Here is a 22,002-nt window from a genome sequence, read left to right as displayed (position 1 = left end):
ATCTTCCACAGGGTAAATGTAATATGATACTGGAATAGATTAAATGCAGAAGCAGATATGAGAATCAGCTGTCTTCTATTAGGCCTGATATATTTGCAAAAATATAAAACAATAACACTGCTCACTTTTTTTACTTTGGACAACAGTTATTCTTCATTAAAATATGTTATTTATGTTAATATATGTGCCTTTGTTATTTTTAAATGAATTAAAAGATTTCAGTTTTAATTTCCTGTGATGAATATTGACAGGTATAACTCACATAAACAAAAGCTATTTGATGTTCTCAAGGACTTATTTATTTATTTTTAAATTTTATTTATTTTGCAATATTGTTGACATGCAACGTTACGTTAGTTTCAGGTATAGTGATTTGGCATGTGCATACATTATGAAAGGATCACCATAATAAGTCTAGTAACTATCTGTCCCCATACAAAATTATTACAATATTATTGACCATATACCTTATGCTGTATATTAATAAGCCACCCCCATGGCTTATTTATTTTATCTCAAGGATTTTTTAGAGTATAAAGGAACCCTGAGACCAGAAAGTTGGAGAACTGCTTAGTGGAAATGAGCGAGCCCTAAAGTTTATGTCTTGCTCCCTGAGGGAAGACAAGTTGCCTAAGATTTCCAAGACTTCTTCCAGCTCTACAGCGTGGGATGATGATTTAAACTGCCTTGTTGGGTTACTTTGAAGATTGGGTAGAGTGAGCTTGTAAAACTCTTAGCTCGGTGCACGGCACGTGAGTTCTCAGAAAATATTAGCCAACACTGTTATAGTACTGCTATCACTACTATTACTACCACTATGAGGATTATTATTCCCTCCTGGCAATGTCTTTACTTAGCTACTAGGGGATTTAGTCTTTGAACTTGTTGAATGCTCTTGGGCCTTTGTACTTGCTGTTCCCTTTGCCTGGAATAGCTTTCCTACCTTTCTGTCCAGCAAATTCTCATTATTCTTCTCATATTGACTTAGAGCTTCTTTGTCTTGGAAGCTTCTTTGTCTTTTATGGCTTTCCAAAAAGGTGTCCTGCTGTAGGTCCCCGTATATGCCCACTTAGCACACTTTTTGTATCTTTAATGGCTTTCCTATTGCATTCTGAAAACTCTGTGGCAGTGGGGGACACGTCTGGGTCACTGCTATAATTGCAAAGCTCACCACAGTGCCTGCCGTTCAGTAAATGCTTGTTGAATAAACTTTGCAAAAGTCCCCAATTTCTCTTCTCACCCTATTGCTCCTTTCATATCCTGGAACACCTAAGCAAATTTGGTACCCAAAATACTCTTGTGAATTCTTCAGTCCTCAAACTAGATGTGAAATCTAAGCTTGAAAAGTGACCTGGGCTTCATTTGTCAGTTTAAGGTAATGGCTACTTATCTTAAAAGATGTTTGATTGTATGCATTCGTTTCCCAGGGATCCAGAGTTGTGCAGAAGGTAAAGTATCAACTTTTGTATAAAAGCTGATTAATTCTTAGTTATGATCCAGACACAGATCACTCACAATCTAAGATAGAGAACTGAGATGGCTAGAAAAAATGCTTCTGGGTACCAGCATCACAGCTCTTATTGCTATAAAGAGAGGGAAGAATACTTTGCTTCCTTTTAAGTTGCCTTTCCTTCCACCCTTAATGGAATTTATGCCTGCACTTCTCTGATCCACTGATAGCAGTTCCAGAATTTCTATTTTAGAGGAGCTTAGGGACAGCAATCTGATTGAATAAGGGGCTAGGAGACTTTTTCTTTAAGCTATATTTGCATAGCAAATACACTGTTTTTACTGACATTGCATGTTTACTTTGGAGGGTATTCTTGGATATGAGGGTGCTAAGGACTCCTAAGTCACCTTACTGCTGAAAGTACATCTATTTTTAGTATGGAGACATGTGAAGTAAAGGAATAGGAAAGCTTGATAAGAGAGGTTTGACTAGGTCTCTTTTGTTACTGCTATTTACATTTGTAAACCTATACTCTGCCTGGTGAGAATTAACCAATATGCTTTCGAAAAGATTTCAAAGTCTGACAAAGCAGAGTCGACCATGGGAATAAGTACCAGAGTATATTTATTAAGTCTGGGGCCTAAAGAGATCAGTGTAGTCACAAGGAAACAGGCAGGTTGACCAGAGAAAAATAAGACTTGAAGAAATCAGTTTATCACACAATTACTATGTATTTATTTCAGATACAATAACATATGATATGACCTCAAGGAACTTGCAACCTAATTGGGAAGACAAGAGAGTGCCTATGAGGTTATCATTTAAGCATATTTGTGAGACTACTTTTTAGCATTCACTGTTCCCGCTGGTTATTATGTTCTTAGCCTAATTTATGTGAAGAAAAATAAAATGAAGAAAAGAATGGATGGAAAGGAAGGGGATCGTGGCTAAATGTATTATGACATATGCTCCAAATTTAAAGCAGTATTATTCATAGTTTTAAAGCTGGAACCTTCAGCTAACATTTAATTGGGCCTTCTTATTTTGCAGAGGAGAAAACCGAGGCCTGTCTAGCAAAATATCCCAGCTGATAAGTGGCAGGCCTAAAACCAGAAGCCGGGTTCTCTGTTCCCATTCTAGTGTCCTTTCCATCACAGTCTAGTGCCTTTGAAGTTGAGGTGAAATAACTGGAGTCACCCTATACCTAGGTCTGTGCTAAAGAGCCTTAGTTTTCCCTTTAATGGTTAGATGGCTTTTGGAATTCTTTGATTACCCACATCAGGAATTTTTTTTTTTAGCATGACAGTTTTCATCAATCCTAATTTCTCAGTTCCCCAAATAGAATCTATCAATGCTGAAGCTCCTAGTCTTTATCAAAGGGACAATTCAAATAATTAATCTGACTCACAGACCAGAAAGTGGGGTTTTTTAACCTCTATTCACTCATCTCTCCACTTCCATATCTTTAACCATATGAATGATTTCCAAATTTTATATTTCCCTCCTGACCTCTTTTCTGAATCATTTTCATATTTCAACTGCTGCATCTCTACCTGTTTTTCCTCCCATGACCGCAAACGCAACAGGAAGCCAGCTCCTACTCCACTGGTATCTCTGTTTCTGTCAATGACACCATCATTCTTCTAGTCACCCAGGTCTGAAATCGTGGCGTCATCTCTCTTTCTTCTTTTCCACATCTAGTGGATCACCAATTCCTGTGGTCTCTTCCTGAAACATGTCTCTGAAGTTCATTTCTTCTTTCCTAATTCTATTTTGTACACGCCAACTCACATCCTCACACTTGCATAACCAGCTGGTGACAATATGCTGCGTCCCAGTTTCACCCTAGCAACACATTCTACAACCACCCTGGACTGCTCTCTCTCGAAATCACCATTAAAAAACAAAACCACAGGGCTTCCCTGGTGGCGCAGTGGTTGAGAGTCCGCCTGCCGATGCAGGGGAAACGGGTTCGTGCCCTGGTCTGGGAAGATCCCACATGCCGCGGAGCGGCTGGGCCCGTGAGCCGTGGCGGCTGAGCCTGCGCATCCGGAGCCTGTGCTCCAGAATGGGAAAGGCCACAACAGTGAGAGGCCCGCGTACTGCAAACAAACAAACAAACAAAAAAACCACAGACACCTAATTCACCCCTTTGATTCTAACTTTCCACAGTTCCCCAGTGTCCATAGATGATAAGATTCGAAATCAGTGAGCCCTGGATCATGCCTCCCATACTTTTATTTTTTTAATTTTTTTAACATCTTTATTGGAGTATAATTGCTTTACAATGGTGTGTTAGTTTCTGCTTTATAACGAAGTGAATCAGTTATACATATACATATGTTCCCATATCTCTTCCCTCTTGCGACTCCCTCCCTCTCATCCTCCCTATCCCACCCCTCTAGGTGGTCACAAAGCACCGAGCTGATCTCCCTGTGCTATGCGGCTGCTTCCCACTAGCTATTTTACGTTTGGTAGTGTTTATATGTCCATGCCACTCTCTCACTTTGTCACAGCTTACCCTTCCCCTCCCATACTTTTAGAACCTCGTCTCCCATTTCCTCCACAGAACCGTCCTCCCCACTGACCGCAACTTCTCTCCCCAGTACTGATTGCCACCTTTTGCTCACACCTGGAGCGGATTCTAGTCTCATCTGAACTCTGCTTTGCTAAAGTCATCAACCAGGGCAGCAGACCATGACCCTTCCTCAAAATTCCGTAGGTATCTACTGATGGTTGCACTGAGGCAGCCTTCAGCCCTACCTCCCCCGAAATATCTGTACACGTCGGTCGGTCCCCTTCCCAAGCAGATAATTAACATCTGTACGGCACGAAGGAGCCTCCCGTGTCTTTGTATCCCAGCGCCTTTTTCATAGTAAATGTTTGTTGATAAGGATGAGTTGAGGGAATACGTGGTGTTAACTTGTTAAAAAGATGGGAAGGCACAAAGGGAGGCAGAGGCATACCCCCTCTATCCGCGTCCCCGCGGTATGGGGTGCGGTCTGTGGGGTGCGGCGGCCTGGGAGGGTCCCAGGGCACGCGGCGCAAGGTGCCCTCGGGGTGCAGCCTGGGAGCCCGAGCGCCCGCCCCCGCCTCGCTGTCTGGCGCTTCTGCGCTGCGGCCGGGCCGGCTGGCGTGTGGGGCGCGGACAAGGAGGCCCGGCCGTTCCGCGCTCAGAGGTAGGTGGTGCTGTTGCCGTGACTGTCTTCCTCATTGGCGCGGGCGGAGACGCGGAATGTTCAACTCCTGACTCGGGCGGAAAGCGTGGGAGCCGACCCGGCCGCAGTCCTCTCGAACCCCGACCGCCGCCCCTGCCCTCGCCGCGCGCGGGGCCTCGGCGCCCCCGGCTGCTGCTCGCGCCCGGCCCGGGAGCCAGGTAAGGGGCCAGGCCAGAGGCTGCGGGGGTGAGGGTGCGGAGGAGGCCCGCCGCGATCGCGACTCGTCCTGGCGTCGCGGCCCAGGCCCTGCCGGGGTCAGGGCCTCCACGGAGCACCCCTGCCCGACACGGAGCTGGCGTCCCCGGTTCCCGCGCCCTTGCGCGGCCGGGAAGCGGCTCGGGAAGTTCGCACGGGTCCCAGGCAGAAGTTGGCGCCGGGAAGAGCGGGGCGCAGCCGGAGAGACTCCGGTGGTCTCGGCCCCGGCGGGCGGCGCCTCCCGGCCGCCGCTCCCCTGCCCGGACGTGGAGCGCCGGCCTCGCCGGGGGTGACCCGGGCGTCTCTCGAGAGGCGAGGCGCGAATCTCCCAAATCAGCGCAGGGTGCAGGCCGCTTCCCGGCAGAGGTGCTTGCGTGCGAGGAGAGGCCACTAACTTCTGCTTTCCTGCCGGCCGTCCCGGGAGCTCGCCTCCCGCCCAGAGCGGCGGCTCCTGCACTGCCCCGGGCAGCGTGGAGCTCGTGCCTTCCGCGGGCGTCGGGGTGGCCGCTTTGCCGACCGGGTGGCGTCCCCGGGTTCCTGGGCTCGGGGTCCTGCACCAGGACGGAGGTGAAGGCTGAGGCGGCCGCCACCTCTCGCTTGCTCCTGACAGCTTGCAGACAAACTTTAATCCAAAACTGGCCGGAGGACATTGAATTTCCTACAAAATGGGGCCATCGTTAGATTGTTGAAAATGTATGTTTCTGATGCGCCTCTGGGTCTTGGATAAGCAGTGTTTATGGGGAAACTTAATTACTATTTTTGTTAGTTTCTTTAATAATGAAAGCAACATCATTTAGTGTCCTATTCCAGTGATATTACAATAAACAGCTTCTTATGTACGATAGTGTATTAGAATGGATTTACAGAATTAATTCTATGATTTTTGAGCTACGGTGGTTGTTAAAGTATATCCATATTTTAACCTTAAAGCTGTTTTAGGAGAGCCTTCTTGCTTTCCTGACCTCCGTTGAAGTGAACAGCTAGGATTCAGTGGAACCAAACCTACAGACACATTTAGACAAAAAATAAACAAGCAATCCAAGACAGTTAGTGTCTTCTTTGTAGTAGGCCCATCTCCACAATGAAATTTCATGTCGTTTTTTGATTTTCAAAAAATATGGGATGGCTGCATTTTAATTATAGTTTTAGTTATTTGTGGAGCCTTTGTTTTATGTTCCTGCTACAATAGTGAGAGATTTGGGAGATTGTAAATGAATGCGAATTTAGTTTGTTTGGAAAGAGAGAATTAAGATAAAGAAACATGGTCTTTTAGAGCAATGTGTACTGTTTATTTTAATCTTTCAGAATTTAATTTTTATTATAACTTTTTTGAGATTATTATGGGAATTTTTTTAAACTGGAAAATATTGTTTATATCAAAAGTTTTAGTGGTAATAATTCCAGAGTAAACGACCATAATGGCAAGGACATTTTTTTCTTGTCTAGGAAAGCAAATAGATGATTGATCTCTTTTTCTTATTCTTTTGGGGAACACATAAGGACAAATCAAAGAGAAAGAGAGAAATATTAAGCACTGAGGATTTGGATCTAAAAATGGATGGTCAAAGATCTTGGGAACTCAGGGACCTTCTTGCCAAATAAGGAAACTTGGCAGGCTAAGCTGTGTATTTTAAGTTAGCACAAGAGTGAGTGTTATTGGCAGTATATTGGCTGAGTGCCTATCTGGAATGAGCAGTGAAACTGATAGGGCTACAAAATTATAAACAGGAGTTAACAGGGGCGTGAAGTGAATAATCTAGTCATCAGAGAAAACACTGGAGAAATTACAGTGATGTTTCATGAAAAGGGGTCAGACATGGAGTGAAACTATTAGTGTGGAGTGAAAGAGAAAAGTGGACAGTTGATTTTAGAAGTTGATGGATTCAGAAAAAAGAAAGGAGAGAATCAATGACTTTTTTTTAAAACCAGAAAAGGATGTTTGTGGTGATATAGGCCTTCTTGGAATAAGATAGCCTTATATCTGTATCCAGAGATGCTGGAAATAAAAATCCAGCAATTTGGATCATTTGTTTTCCATTTTATTCTACCCAGGACAGATTGACAGGGAGGGTGTCTTGTCTATCTACATGTAATAGGAACGGCGAAGGCACCTTTTGGTCTTACTGCAGGGAAGATTTAGGCTACTTTTGTGGCTGTTAACCTTGCCCCACTACACGCAAATAAGCAAACTTCCAGCTGTGACCATAAAACTGTACCTGTTAAGGAAAGAGCTATAAATGCTAGAGCTTAGATTGTTTTGACTGATACCTGGGTGCTTTTGTGTCAGACCCTCCTACAGACAGCTGAACCATCGATTATGCCCTAACAGCAGTTAAGTAATCCCAACACAGTAGAAGATTCTGTGAGAACAAAGCAGCCACGCATTTGACACCCTAACCCTGGCATCCCATTAAAGCCTCAAATTGAACTTTAGGTGGATGGTAAGCAATCTAATAATTACTATAATAAGAAAAGAGATTGTTTAAAGAAAAAAAGGCAAATGAGAAGGAGGAGGCAGAATGATATAGTGGAAAAAAGACATGATATGGTGGAAAAAATGATATGACTTTGAAGTCAGACCTGAATTTGAATTTCAGTTGTGTCACTTTAAGATAGGTAGTTGGCTTGGGCAACTTTTACACGGTTGATCCTCAGTTTCCTCACATGCAAACTGAGGACAGTAATCCCTGCTTCATAAGCAGAAGGATATGAGACAGCACATGGAAATGCTTGAGCCAGTGCCAGGAACTTTAGCCACCATCACTGAGTGGTAGAGAAGGGGTTTTCCACACTCTCAATTTATACACAGAGAAAGCTGCCTGTCTCACCTGTTCCCAGCTAAGGCTTGCCCTTGGTAGCCTGCCCTGTTCCCAAATCATACTTACGTGTGTATGTAGGGCTAGGAGGTTTTCATAGCTATCCTCCTGCTTTGCACATAAGGATTTCTAAAGCAGCTCTGTGCGTACCTCTGTGTTTATACACAGCTTTGTAATATTCTTGGGGGGAGAATCTGAAAATTAGTGCATTTATATTTGAACAGTTTGGGAGCTGTAGGAATGGTGGAAGATTATGACCTAGAAGACCAACATTGGAACCATTCTTACAGCCGATTTTGAGCACAGATTGCCTTCAGGGACCAACATTCTTCTCTGTGGACTCATCTCTGGACTTCCGTAGAGGAAAACCAAAAAGAGAAGGCAAGGGTCACTGCCTAAAGGTCATGGAGTAAATCTTTGCTTATTAAACTTTTCTACCAAAAGTGGGGAAGAATGTATTCCTTCAGGGATCTGTAAGTATAGCCATAAATACCCCTAGTGTAAGCAAGCACTTTTTTTCGAATCTTGCATTTAATCTTAAAAATTCATGTGACTTTGGCGTTGTCTTCTGTACTGTTTGACTTTATTGAACAAACCAATACAAACAGACATTAAGCAAGTTTATTCCTCCAAATCTTAAAAGTAAAATCGCTGATGTAAGACGTGTGTTTATTCGTACATCTTCTGCTCAGAACTGGGTACTCCACCTGTGGGCTAACCCACATTTGAGGAGCATGGTCCTGGTTCTGGTAAATGGTACCGGCACCATTCTGCTTCATAGACCAGCCTGCCACACGGGGTAATGCAATTCCATTATGCTGAGAAAAGAATGGGGGTAGATCATCATCCAAAGAGTTTTTTTTTTTTTTCCTGTGGTCATACTGTGGCTTTTGAGGTCAGCAGAGCTCTTTGCTTTGGAAGTCAAGAGGAGGGGGGAGGATAGTTGTAGGATAGAAGTCTGAAATATGGCTCTCACCTTCTCAGCCAATTTGGGAGGAGAAATTTAGGAGGATGCCCAGTCATCTCCATTATCCCCATTGCTGGTATTGATCACTGTGTTCCTCCACAAGCGAGGGGGCTCTCAGTGTCAGGTTCATGACTGTATCCCTAAGAAGGGAAGGGAGAGGTCAGTCATGGTGTACTCATAGGGTTGGAGTGGATCTTTGTGAAACGAGTCATTCTGCTTTCCTTGTCTCCTACCCACACTCCCGTTCAACACTCTCAGTGATGGAGGACTCACTACTAAACAGGGTGGTATATTTCCTTGTTAGGCAGCTCTAATAACCCAGAATTCTTTCTGTAACTTTTGTCCACAGATAGCGTTGCCTCTGGCTCGGTGATACATACTACAGAGTCTTCCTTTGGTCTTATCTAGTTTTAATGTCCCCATTTTTTTTTTTCATGTTACATCAAGGTTACCAGTTTTTAACTCTCATATTTCCCTTTCTCAGGGAAGCTTCATTCTAGGTTTGTCCAAAATTGTACTGTTTGTTAGCAGCCAGGAAGGTGAGATACTTTCTGTTTGACAGCAAACTGTTCTAGAGTAGAAATAAAAGCTGAGTGGCAGCAGGATCTTGGGATGGATGGGCCTGCTGACTGAATAAGCCGTGTTTACTCACCAGGCTTTCTCCCCTACCCTCACCCGTGTCCCCAAACACCTGTGTATTCCTCTTCCAGCCAGCCCATAGAAATGTGCCCTCTCCATGCTCCTTTGTTTTAGTCAGACTCTGGCCCCATTCTCTTCCTCATGCCTCCAGTCATTCAACGCTAGAAGCTTCTAATCATTTGACACGAGAAGCCCCTGCAGTGACCCATGTCCTGGATTGTACCTACTTCGAGTTTCCTAGTTGGGCTTCTGTTTGAGCACAGACACATTTACACACGGCATTTCTGTGGCATAAGTGCTCCTGCCCCTTACATTCCTGTTCCTCCTCTATTTTGCTTCTCATAACAACATTTCTGGCAAGAAAAGTATGTCATGGAAGTCTCTTTTCATTAACTGAAGTATTAAAGTACAAATAATGTCTCATTTAACTAGTTCATTTTAATTTTAATCTGTGCTTTAACTAGAGAGTTCTATGTTATTTATGTGATAAAAGAGAGAGGGGAAAAAAAAAAGTGAAACAATAGCTTTTCTGGTTTTTTAGACTCTTAAAGTTGGCTTCTCTCAGATATCCATGACTGAAGATCCTCTTCACTGAGCCCAGCAACCTGTTCTAGACAAGACAGTCTGCTTTCTGGTAGCAGCCTTGGAGGAAGGAAGGGCGAAGCTACAATAGACACAATACTAGTTAGTTCTATTCATACCCAGTCTCCAGCTAGTCTTACAGATCTTATCTATCATAGCAGAACAGCAGTCCTGCTCAGGAACAGAATCTTTGAATCTTTGACCTTGGTGTTATAAACAAATACATCAAACCAGAGCTTTCCCCATTTTTTTGAAGATAAGACTTGCAGAAAAAATAAATAATTGCAGACCTGCAATCCAAGTGGTATTGTTTTTATGTACATGGTGATGAAGCACATTTTTATTAGTTTATTTACTAATCTGTGTTAAGGAGGCTGAAATAATACTAGCATAAATAAATATTAGGGCAGTGAGCTTGGCAAAAGAATTTACTGAAGGGTTTTGGGGGTTTTTTTGTCATATTCAGGTCATGACAAAACAAATGAATTTTTTTCTTCTATATTGTATCAGAAAATAGACTTTTAACTTTTGTGAAGAGAGGAAGAAGAGTAGTGTAAATTAGGGGTAGAGAAGGATCTGAGTTGAGAAATAATAGGCCTGTATAAACCTAAAAGATAGAAAAATCCAGAAAAAGTCCAAAGTTCTTTTCTAATAAAGCTAATCCTTTTATAAGTAGATTTAATTTTTTTAATTAAGATTTGCAAGTATCTTGAGTCTATTTGATATGCAGTAGATAAGATCTGAAAGAAGATAATGGCCACCACAGAAATGTATACTCTAAGACCATTCCAAAGTGAGGGCTATAATTGACTAAATAGGTCCCAGAAATTCTAGTATCTAAAAAGTGCCAAAAAATAAAAGTATTGTCTTTTAATAACTTAAATATTCTCCTTATGAAAAAAATGTTTAAAAGAAAATCATATTACTAAGAAGATAGATCTTGCAAAAATGGCCAAAACCAAGAGCAGCAACTAGAGGAGTGAAGGAAAAAAAATAAAACGTACACAAAGAAGCTCACAAAATAGGGACTTAAGGATCAACAATACATTATTTATAGTTGTTCTGCAAAACTAATGAAGATATAATATAAAACAATTCTGAAAACAGGAGAGGAAAACTGTTGAGGAAAGCATACCTAACTACAAAGGCTGAAAAAATAGATGGTTAAATATGATATCAAGATTTCTTAAAATAATTAAAGAACCATAGTTTCCATTTATTGAGTATTATATACTGGGTGCTGGGCACTGTGCAAGGCCTTTCACAGCATCTCCCACTTCTCAGCAACTACACAGAATGGGTATTACTGCCAGTGAGAAAGCTGAGGCCGGAGAGGCTCAGTGCCTTGCCCAAGGCCTGGCAGCTAGTCAGTTCAGATTTGCTACTAGAGCTGTCGAACTGGGGTCTTTCCCCTGGATCATGCTGTGTCTGTGTTGAAATATCTGTTACTTGGAAGTGAGACTTAAAGAAGTCAAATAATACTGTTCAAACTTGATAGCTTTTGGACTATCAATTTTGAGACACATGGTAACAGAATGGATATTTCCTTTATTGGGTCTGGAAATGCCATGGTCTGAGAAAAGTGATTGATTCAAGGTTACTGAGAAGTAGAGGCAGAGTTCTAACTCACATCTATCTAATTCTAAATTTGTGGGGTTTTTTTTTCTTTTTTTAAAAACCAGGGCAAAAGTCCATTTTTTTGGATTGGAAAGCTAAAAACTTTAAAAAGTAAAGTAATACTCCCTATAAGGTTTTTTTTCTTCCTCCCTATAGTTCCACTTTTGATAATTACCTGATAGTACTATATATGCTTTCAGTAATTAATAGTTTAAAAATATTTTAAAATTTTAATGTAAGGAAATTTTTTTCTTTTTGGCCACGCCCTGTGGCTTGCAAGATGTTAGTTCTCCGACCAGGGATTGAACCCAGGACCCGGGCAGTGAAAGTGCGGAGTCCTAACCACTGGACGGCCGGGCAGTTTCCTAAGGAAATCTTTAAAAATTAAAAAAAAAAAAAATTAGTCTTACTACTCAAGTACTCAAATGATTGGATTCAACCACTGAGTTAGTGATTTTCAATATTTTCAGAGTTCTGACACCCTCTTATACATTTTTGTGATATCCCTGTTCTAACTTACCCTTCAGTGCTCTGTGATAGATATTTATCATTAAAATTTAAAACAGCTTTGAGAGTTTATGAAACCAAAGTTAGGATGCTACAAAATTAGGACTGGGAATTATTGCATGGAGAAAAATTGCCTGCCTTATGTAAAAGCAATTGTTTTAACATGGTGGGATGAAAACATCATTTGATTGGGTATACTATGTAAATACATTTATATAGATGACTCTTATTAAATTCTAGTCTGTTCATTGGAGAATACACCTGAAAAATTAGAACATAATTTCATCAGGTAGCAGGCTTCCCCAGGATGCTCGAAGTATGGTTAATCAGCAGCTCAGTTTATCCATTCTTCTGGCCATAAGTTGATCCTCTTAGAATAATGATTTTAAAGGAGAGAAAGCTCAAAGGGAAAAGTAAATATATGTGGTCAGACAGTCACATAGATGGCAATGGGAATCTCAGTCAGGTTTTTCAGCTATGTCCATGATGCTTTGCCAAACTCACTGGAGTTAAAACCTATATTCACACACCCCAGAATTGTTAGTCTCTTTGGTAATCAGATGGGACCTAATTTTTTATGGTCTCAGTAAAACCCTCAAGTAATTATATAGTTCCGCTCATACATAGCCAGTTTCCAAAAGGCAGGATGTATCACCAAAGGCAGGATGAGTAACAGTGATTCTGGGAAGAGCTGACTGGTTACCTCATCTCAGGGTGAAGATCCTGGAGAACTTTGCTTCTCAGAGGTCAGCCTCCCTCTGGCACCCCTAGGCCAGTCTCAAGTGGGACTGATCCTGTCTCAGTTCATCCACATTCCCTGGACTTGCTCTGCACCAGAGGGTTTTATTCATATTGACCTCATCCTGGTTCAGATCTGTTTGTTCTGGAAGGATTTCTTCCCTCCCCCTCCCCCAGACTCAGAGACACCTAATCCTGAAGAGCCCAAATATACTGTTCTCAGTCTCCCAAGAAGCCTAGGCAGCTGTTTCCACATCAGGATTTGCTTCAGAATCCTCTGGGGGCCACTTATAAAAACTATAGTTCTGGGCTTCCCTGGTGGCGTAGTGGTTGAGAGTCCGCCTGCCGATGCAGGGGACACGGGTTCGTGCCCCGGTCCGGGAAGATCCCACATGCTGCAGAGCAGCTGGGCCCGTGAGCCACGGCCTCTGAGCCTGCGCGTCCGGAGCCTGTGCTCGGCAACGGGAGAGGCCACAACAGTGAGAGGCCCGCGTACCGCAAAAAAAAAAAAAAAAAAAAAAAAAAACAAAAAAAAACTATAGTTCTCAGATTTTACTTAATCTGATTGGAATCTCGCCAGCTGCAAAAGGCATAACAGGAATAGCCAGAAATTATTTATTGGTTTATTTATTCATTCATTCATTCAATACATTTTAATGGAAAAGGTGTGATGCACCTAGCTGCGTAGTAGGTGCTGGAGATCCAGGTGTAAATAGAAACGTGTCTTGCCTTTAAAGAATGTGTAGTCTGGTGGGAAGTAAGTGGGAATGATGAACGGATAAAAAGAGGGGCTGTGGTACAGAAGGAGAATTAACTCTGCTTGTGAGGCCCAGAGGAGGTGGTCAGGGACATCACTGGGCAGGGAAAGGCATTCTAAGTAGAGACACTAGCCCATGCAGAGGTGTGGAGATGTGAAAGCGTGTACTGGCAACTGCAAATCAGTTCTCCTGCATGTCTGGGGAGGGAAGAGACAAGAAGTAAAAGTGGGTATAAGTGGTGAAGGGAGCTCACAAGGAAATTTCCTGGAATTAAAAGACATGAGTCACAGACGGAGAGTATACTGAGTATCCCACCAGTGAATGAAAAAGACTCACCTCTAAGCATATCCTATTAATTTCAGGATTCCAGGGATGACTACAAGGTCCTAAAAGCTTTCAAAAACGAAAAAAATAATGTAAAAAGAATTAATAACCAGAGTAGCTCCAGGCTGCTCTACAGACACATTAGAAACTAGATGGGTATGAGGTAATATTGTACTTTGGAAATTATAAGGAGATTATTTCCTATCTGTAATTCCATACTACCAATCAAGACATTTTAAGACATACAGATTCTCCCAAAAAATTGCATCCTGGGCACTCTGTTCAGGTAGCTAATGGGAGATGGTACACTGTCAAAGTAAGGGAATAAACCAAGAAAGAGAAGCCAGGAGATCCAAGGACAGGTGTTCCCACAGAGGAAAAGGTGAAGGAAATGCTGAGGATGATGGGGAAGGGAAGTCCCAGTCAAGTCTGGCCTAGAGCAGCTCTTCCAGCTAGATTGCCTGAAGTTGAAGTGTATAGCAGGAATGTCTCCAAGAGAAAATGGAACACCCCACCCCTGCCAAATTACCCGATGTTTTTACTTTATTGAGAGGAGTTTTGCAGTTCTTGGGAGAGTTTGATGAGGTGAATACGTTTTAGGTGTATAAAAAGCTAAGCAGGGCTTCCCTGGTGGCGCAGTGGTTGAGAGTCCGCCTGCCGATGCAGGGGACACGGGTTCGTGCCCCGGTCTGGGAAGATCCCACGTGCCGCGGAGCGGCTAGGCCCGTGAGCCATGGCCGCTGAGCCTGCGTGTCCGGAGCCTGTGCCCCGCAACAGGAGAAGCCACAACAGTGAGAGGCCCGCGTATCGCAAAAAAAAAAAAAAAAAATCTAAGCAAACAACGAAAACAAAAGCAGAACAACTAGTAACTCTGGGAGAAAGAAAAAATTATCCAAGAAAGGAAAATTCATTAAGTCCTGCTCAGCACTCTTGGGAATAATGTTTACTCTGTCAGACTACTGTAAGCAGTGAATATTGACTTAACCAAACGTTACTGTAGAGTTGGATGCTGGGAGGATTGGGCAAGTGTGACATATTTGTATGTAAGGTGGTAAAGGATGGGATATGAGAACTAAATCCTTATCTTCCATAGGGAGAAGTTTAATAGGTAATAACTAAAATGGGACAATCAGGAATTAGCAATATAAAGACATTTTTAGAAATATAGATATAAAAATATCATATGAAATATAAATATCAGAATAAAACCCTAAGCGAGTTGAAATTAGTTCCTTCTGAAGAGAGAATTGGGTGTGGGGAGGGAGGGGAAAGGAGAGTTTTATTTTTTTGATAAAAATAAAAGTGAATAATAAAAATATAGTGTCTATAATACTTAACACTGAGGAACTCTTGCAAGTGGTGGTTTGCATTTTGTTGAACAAACTTCTTTTTTCATCTTTATTTTTAAGTTTTAATGACATTTTCTTTTTTTATTAATTTTTATTGGAGTATGGTTGCTTTACAATGTTGTGTTAGTGAATCAGCTATACATATACATATATCCCCTCTTTTTTGGATTTCCTTCCCATTTAGGTCACCACAGAGCACTGAGTAGAGTTCCCTGTTTAGTTATCTATTTTATACATAACATCAATAGGGTATATATGTCAGTCCCAATCTCCCAATTCCTCCTACCCCCCCCTTCCTCCTTGGTATCCATACATTTGTTCTCTATGTTTGTTGAACAAACTTTTTGCGGATAAGAACAAATTTGCGTGTTCCGTGTACCTACCTTTGGCACATTCTTAAATTTTATCTTTTTTTTGCCTTCTTTTCTGTAATTAGCTAAATATGAATTTAAGCAAAAGTAAGGTAAGTTGTTAACTCAGATAGGTACAGACTGTATCTGGATACTATGGTTGTTTATGTAGACTCTAAGCTATCTTTTAAAGTGCAGAGGATAAACAATCCTCTCTCTTGCCTTCTTCCCAAAGTAGAGCTGAGTTTGGCTTCTGTAAAGAAATCAGCATTCTTCAGTGACCTGATGTTCCTAAAATGGGATGGCTGCGTGTTAAGATCTCTGAGCTTACTGGGTACATCACTCTGCAAAGCTGCAAGTTGTTTAAGAAGAAATTTTGTCAATCTATATAGGTGCAAACTGCCTCCCTCCACCCTTTTCTTTGGAAAATAATCAAACTCCACAGAAAAATGGAAAGAGTAGTAAAACGCCCATGTAACTTTCACCTAGATTCACCAGTTCTTAACATTTTGCTTCCTCCCTTTCTATACCCATTCACTTTTTTCGGAGGGTGAGGGGGAATTTAACCATTTTAAATTAACTTGGAGATATCATACTTTAATACATCACCCAGTATATCTTTCAAGAGCAAGGACATCCTTCTACAAAACCAAAATACCATTACTTGCCACGGATAAAATAATATTATCTAATATATAGTTAATATTCAGATTTCCCTAAAATCTTAATAACTTCTGTAGTTTTGGTGGGGGGGATCCAGAATCTAGTCAGTGATTATGCATTGCATTTAGTCATCATATTTAAGTCTTCTGTGTGCTGTAAGTTTCTCTGCTTTTTCGTTTTTAATCTTTCATGACATTGACAATTATGAGGACCCCAGGGGAGTTGTTTTGTAGAATGTCCTGTACATATGGATTCGTCTTTTTGCTCCCTCATTATAAGATTCTGATTTACAGTTTGGGAAGAATATGTATACAAACTTTTTTATCCATCTGCTTTTCATGCAAGTTCAAACTTTTAGACCTTTGTTTTCTTGCTTGTATGTTTTTGTTTTGTTTTTCCTGCTAATCTGTGGTTTGGTATAGGGTGTGAAGAATGACCCCTTACCTGGAGAATAGTAAAACTCCTTAGACTGCAGAAAATATCACTGTAATAATCTCTGGGAGAGGTAATCAGTTCCTCTGGAAACAAGCATAATATTTTTTAAAAAACATTCTTGGCAGAGTTCTCTGGATGACAATATATTTTGTAATCAAGGGCAAATTTTCTGCTCTTTAATGAAGTTCTGCTCCAGGATACAATCCAGGGAGCCACTTCTGCAAAACACTTGGCCAGCTCTTCTTCTATCCCGAAGCTGACCGCTTGCTTTTGAAATCCCAACACTGAATGCGCGTTCAGTTTGCAGCATCTGGGCCCTCCTGTGCCAGCATGCTCAGAAGCTTAGGTTATGTATATTTTGTGTGAAGTGAGTACAACACGGGGAGATGGCGTGCCTCAGATGCCAGAAGAGCTGTGCAAGCCTGCTGCTGAGGGCATGCTTCCCGTTTGTTGGGGCTTTGGGGAAGGAGACCTGGTGACACAGTAGCCTTTAGGCAGAGCTGCTTGGGATGTGCAGGAAGTAGTGCTGCGGGCTTTGTCAGTGGGGGCGTGGGAATCTGAGCCATTTCTCTGCAGACAGCTGTGTTTCAGAGTCTGGACAAGTTGCTGTTGAATTTTGCATGGGCTGCCAGGGTAAGTGTTTTCATGTTGATTTGCTTATACTCTTGCTTTTCTTCCTCTTAAGTCATCAGGCCCTTTCTGGAAGTGCTGCAGGACTTGGTATACGTTAGCTAAAGTGGAATACAGAGGTTTCATTCTAATATGTTTCTAATCCAACTTTCTTTTCCTTTCCCTCTATAGATTTCGTGGAAGTATAATACTTTGTCATTATGAGATGTCGTCTCTCGGTACCTCCTTTGTGCAAATTAAATTTGATGACTTGCAGTTTTTCGAAAACTGCGGTGGAGGAAGTTTTGGGAGTGTCTATCGAGCCAAATGGATATCACAGGACAAGGAGGTGGCTGTAAAGAAGCTACTCAAGATAGAGAAAGAGGTAAGGTCTTTTCCTGCTATCAGAAGTGGTCACGATAGCACTTATGTAAGCTTTTCAACCTAGAGTCAGAGGTCTCAGGCTGCCAGGGACCTAGCAGAGCCTTTGGGGTTGATCCGTGAGGCCGTTTCCCAGTTTCCATTCTGGGAGCTCCATAAATAGGAACCAATGCCACGTGTGCTGGGGGTTGAATTTTACTTGGGCTCATCTGAACTGAGAGGATTTCTTTCCATGGCGTGAAAGACCGAATGTTCTCTGAGCTCTCGTCCAGGGGAGGTGAGCTTTCAGGCCTTCCCAGGCTTCAGGCTTTTCCCTGGGTCAGCCAAGAGGGGTCAGTAAAGAGTAGTGTGTAAAGTTTTCATCCCCTTTCCATTTTCTGTCCATTAATTTGTGGTCCTCAGGAGTTGTCTTTTGAAAAACAAAAAGCATTATTTTTCTACTGAAATATAAGCAGTACCAGCTTCTTGCATTTCACCTCTACTTGAAGCCCAAAGTGATGGACTTTGTTTAATAAAGATGCTAGACAGAGAGCTGGCCTAGTTGTAAAATGGGAAAAAGGTCTTAACTTTCAGAGTCTGGGATTTGTGCTGGTCCTAGTCAAGCCCAAAACGTATACACAGGCCCTTTATCTTTCTTAGGAAAGTGACACATCATCCCCACATTCCGTTTGGTACCTAAACTCCACAATAAAGCTAGTTGTGGAGCTGACCTGCAGGGGCTCAGGGCATTGATAACTTTTAATAGTTACCCTCTGGAGTTTGCTTTGATCATTTCTACTTATGTCCTGTTTTGGCTTCTTATTGTTCTTTTCAGTATCTTTTTGAAGTGAACTTTTCCATAAACATCTTTTAACCTCCCTGAATGATTTCATTCTTTTCATTAACTGCTACCAGTGAACCATAGCAATTGACTGGAGATGGAAACCCAAGTGGAAAGTACTATGTGGCCTTCCATCCCAGCACTGCTGTGTGACTGTGTAATCACCATCTGTGTTTCCGATTGTTGAAGCCAAGTCAGAAAGCCTAAGATAACTCTGCCTTGGGGGTATCTGTAGGTTGTGGAAAGCATTAAGAAGTGAGAGCTTTTAAAGCCAATGTGTGCCCCAAACCGAAGGGCACTATGTAGAAAAAGTTTCCTTCCCCTGATTTCTTGATCAATGAATTTTTAAAATAGTAGCCAAATAATAAAACCATTTCTTACTCTGGACTTGAACCTAGTTTTTTTAATCTAGTGAACTCTTAAGCCCTTTACAGGCCAGCACTATTGTACCCATTCTGCAGGTTGAGAAATACAGCTTTGAGAAACATGTTAAGCTGCCCCAGTAGGGGCAGGTGAAACCCAGGTCAGACCCCCTGTTCTCCAGTTTTTAACTCTGAAACCTCTAGTTGACCAGCTAAGAGCAGAAAATAAACCAGTACCATCAAATTTATATTCAAAGAAGTGTATTTATATTCAAATATTTTTAAGCATCATGCAACTTCAGTACAATGAACATGTTCTTGTGTGATTGTTGGGTGTGAGAAAGACTTTATGAGACATGAAATAGATTTTGATAGGAAGACAATAATTGCAACCCATTCACTCCACCGCCATCCATACCCAATACCTTTTTTTACTGTCTTTGACAAAGCCAGGAAAATGACATAGGAAAGCACAGGGGTGAAAACAGGAACTGGAAACTGCCAAATCCTGCTCTTGTGTAGATATTTAACCTGAGTATCATTCAGAATTGGAGTTGATTACAGTAAACCGCAGGAGCATACCTCATAAACTTCTAAGTAGGAAAAACAGAAACTCAGTTTCAGCTTTGGAGCTTGATTTAATCAGTGACTGTCCGTGATAAAGAGACATGGTAAGTTATTGCAAAGCATCCCCACACTTACTGACTTGACATGCGTTTAAGATGTAAATAATTTTGGCTAGGGGTTGGCAGTTATTGGAAAGGAAATATGCATTTCTTATGTGAATGTTTGTTATACTTTATGAACTATGTATTGCCTCGGTGGCTAGATGTTTTCTCAGTGAAAAGATAAAGGTAATAAGCTCTGGATTTTTTCCAATTTATAGATTCAGTCCTGTGTCACTTGGTCATTTTTGCCAATGAATTTTAGAAGTGATGGAACATTTACTAATATGTTGGTAGCTTGCTCATGGAACTCTTTAAGAATGACCTAAGGGCTTCCCTGGTGACGCAGTGGTTGAGAGTCCGCCTGCCGATGCAGGGGACACAGGTTCATGCCCCGGTCCGGGAAGATCCCACATGCCATGGAGCGGCTGGGCCCGTGAGCCATGGCCGCTGAGCCTGTGCATCCAGAGCCTGTGCTCTGCAACGGGAGAGGCCACAACAGTGAGAGGCCTGTGTACCGCAAAAAAAAAAAAAAAGAATGACCTAATATCTGATTAAATATATGTTTTGTGAAAGGTGGAGAAAATATATTCAAAACTCTAACTCTGCTTATGTGAGAGTATAGAGGAATGCTATTTATTTTTGCTTTATTCGTAGACTTCTAGTTTAGTGAGTATATGTTACTTTTCTGATTTAGAAAAAAAGAAAGAAAAATGGCATTTACTTAAAATCTTGGTAGTTCTTTAAAACTTAATTTTTTTGATATTCATCCATTTGTTTTATTTTTTAGATTCCACATATAAGTGATAGCAACAGTATTTGATTTCTCTGACTTATTTCACTAAGCATAATATCCTCTAGGACCATCCATGTTGTTGCAAATGGCAAGGTTTTCATTCTTTTTTATGGCTGAGTAGTATTCCATTGTGTACATATACCACATCTTCTTTATCCATTCATCTGTTGATGGACACTTAGGTTGCTTCCATATCTTGTAAAACTTCATTTTTAAAACACTGTTACACCTAGTGAGAAACTACAAGGATAGTACCATGAACTCTAGCATATCCTTCCCCTAGAATCATAACTAATTAACATTTTGCAACATTTGCTTTCTCTTTATATATTATTGATTTATATATATTCATACATATTTTAGTTTTTACTGAACATGAGAGTAAATTGCAGATGCTATGTTCCTTTATCCCTAAATACTTTAGCTTCTCCCAAGAACACAACTGTAATACAACTATCAAAACTTTTACCTATTGTACGAGTCTATTTTCAGATTTTGCCAATTGTCCCAGTAAAGGCTTTTGATGGCATTTTTTTCCCCAACCCAGGTTCCAGTCCAGGATCACATACTTCAGGGGGATCCCCAGCCTCCAGGATCTAATGCCTGATGGCCTGAGGTGGAGCTGATATAATAATAATAGAAATAAAATGCACAATAAACGTAGTGCGCTTGAATCATCCCGAAACCACCCCCCACCACTGCCCCCCACCCCCAGTCTGTGGAAAAATTGTCTTCCACGAAACTGGTCCCTGGTGCCAGAAAGGTTGGGGACCACTGACATACTGCATTTAGTGATATATCTACTTAGTCTGTTTTAATCTGTAACAGTTTCTCTGCCTTTCTTTGTCTTTAACACTTTGACATTTTTGAAGTGTGCTGGAAAGTTTTGTAGAATGTCCCTCATTTGGACTTTATCTGATTTTCCCTCCCTCTTGCCTAGTTTAAAGTTATGTAGTTTTGGTAAGAATGTTATATAGGACATGTGCCCCTGGTGTGTCTTAATGGAAGACCTCCGATGTCAGTTTGTCCCATTGTAGGTGATATTAATTTTGAACCCTTGATTAAGAGGGACTCACTCAATATCTCCCCGGTAAAATACCTGTTTTCTCTTTGTAATTAATAATTAAGCTATTGGTAGATACTTTGAGGTTATGTAAATATCTTCCCTCAACAAACACTGCCCAATGTTTTTAGCATCCATTGATGATTCTTGTTCGAATCAAATATTATTGTGACAGTTACTGTGTAGGAAGCAAAAGGTTCTAGCATAAATGAGAGCCTGTCTTCCTTGTTTCCTTACTTTTCACTTATTCACTCATTCATCTATTTATTGCTTCATTGTAGACTTACAGATTCTTTTTCAAATTCAAAGTGTTATATTTCATTACTATCGTTATTCACTTTTATGCTTAAATTGTTCCCGATTTAGCAAGTAGGAGTCCCTTAAATTTGGCTCCTATGTCTTTTTGATACTTCTTCATCATTTTTCTAGCCTTTTCATACTCCCTGGCACAAAAAGATGTCCCAGTCTCAGTTAGTTCCATTCCTGGAGTCAGGTATTTCTTCAGGAAGCCCTGATTCAGGGTACCTGATTTGGGAGTATGATATTTAGAAACCAAGATTTGGGTACTAGGTTTGCTTATTGTAGACTCCTTTAAAAAGAGCCTTTGTTCTTCTGGGAGAAAGAATGTTTATAGATAAATTTTATTTATGGGAGCATTTAATTAAAATTTTAATATACATCTGTATAGCTATGATCTG

General features: G+C 41.3%; 1 protein-coding gene across 6 annotated transcripts in view; it reads left to right on the top strand.

Moving 5' to 3' along the window:
* Positions 1 to 3,979: 3,979 nt before the first annotated feature.
* MAP3K20 (mitogen-activated protein kinase kinase kinase 20) overlaps positions 3,980 to 22,002 on the top strand; it is a 173,752-nt gene continuing 155,729 nt past the window's right edge. Inside the window, exons 1-2 of one of the 6 annotated variants that reach the window (XM_032636555.1) lie at positions 3,980 to 4,629; positions 17,410 to 17,602. In XM_032636555.1, the coding sequence (XP_032492446.1) occupies positions 4,385 to 4,629; positions 17,410 to 17,602 (438 nt within the window). In that variant the 5' untranslated portion in view covers positions 3,980 to 4,384. Of the gene's footprint in view, positions 4,827 to 7,914; positions 8,153 to 16,629; positions 17,242 to 17,409; positions 17,603 to 22,002 lie in introns of those variants that run through there. The other 5 variants (XM_032636552.1, XM_032636553.1, XM_032636558.1 and 2 more) reach the window with 5 other exon arrangements.

The sequence above is a fragment of the Phocoena sinus genome, chromosome 7, assembly GCF_008692025.1.
Source record: "Phocoena sinus isolate mPhoSin1 chromosome 7, mPhoSin1.pri, whole genome shotgun sequence".
In the NCBI taxonomy this organism is placed as follows: domain Eukaryota; kingdom Metazoa; phylum Chordata; class Mammalia; order Artiodactyla; family Phocoenidae; genus Phocoena; species Phocoena sinus.
Note: the sequence above shows the minus strand (reverse complement) of the source record. Positions and strands in the feature narration are given on the sequence as shown.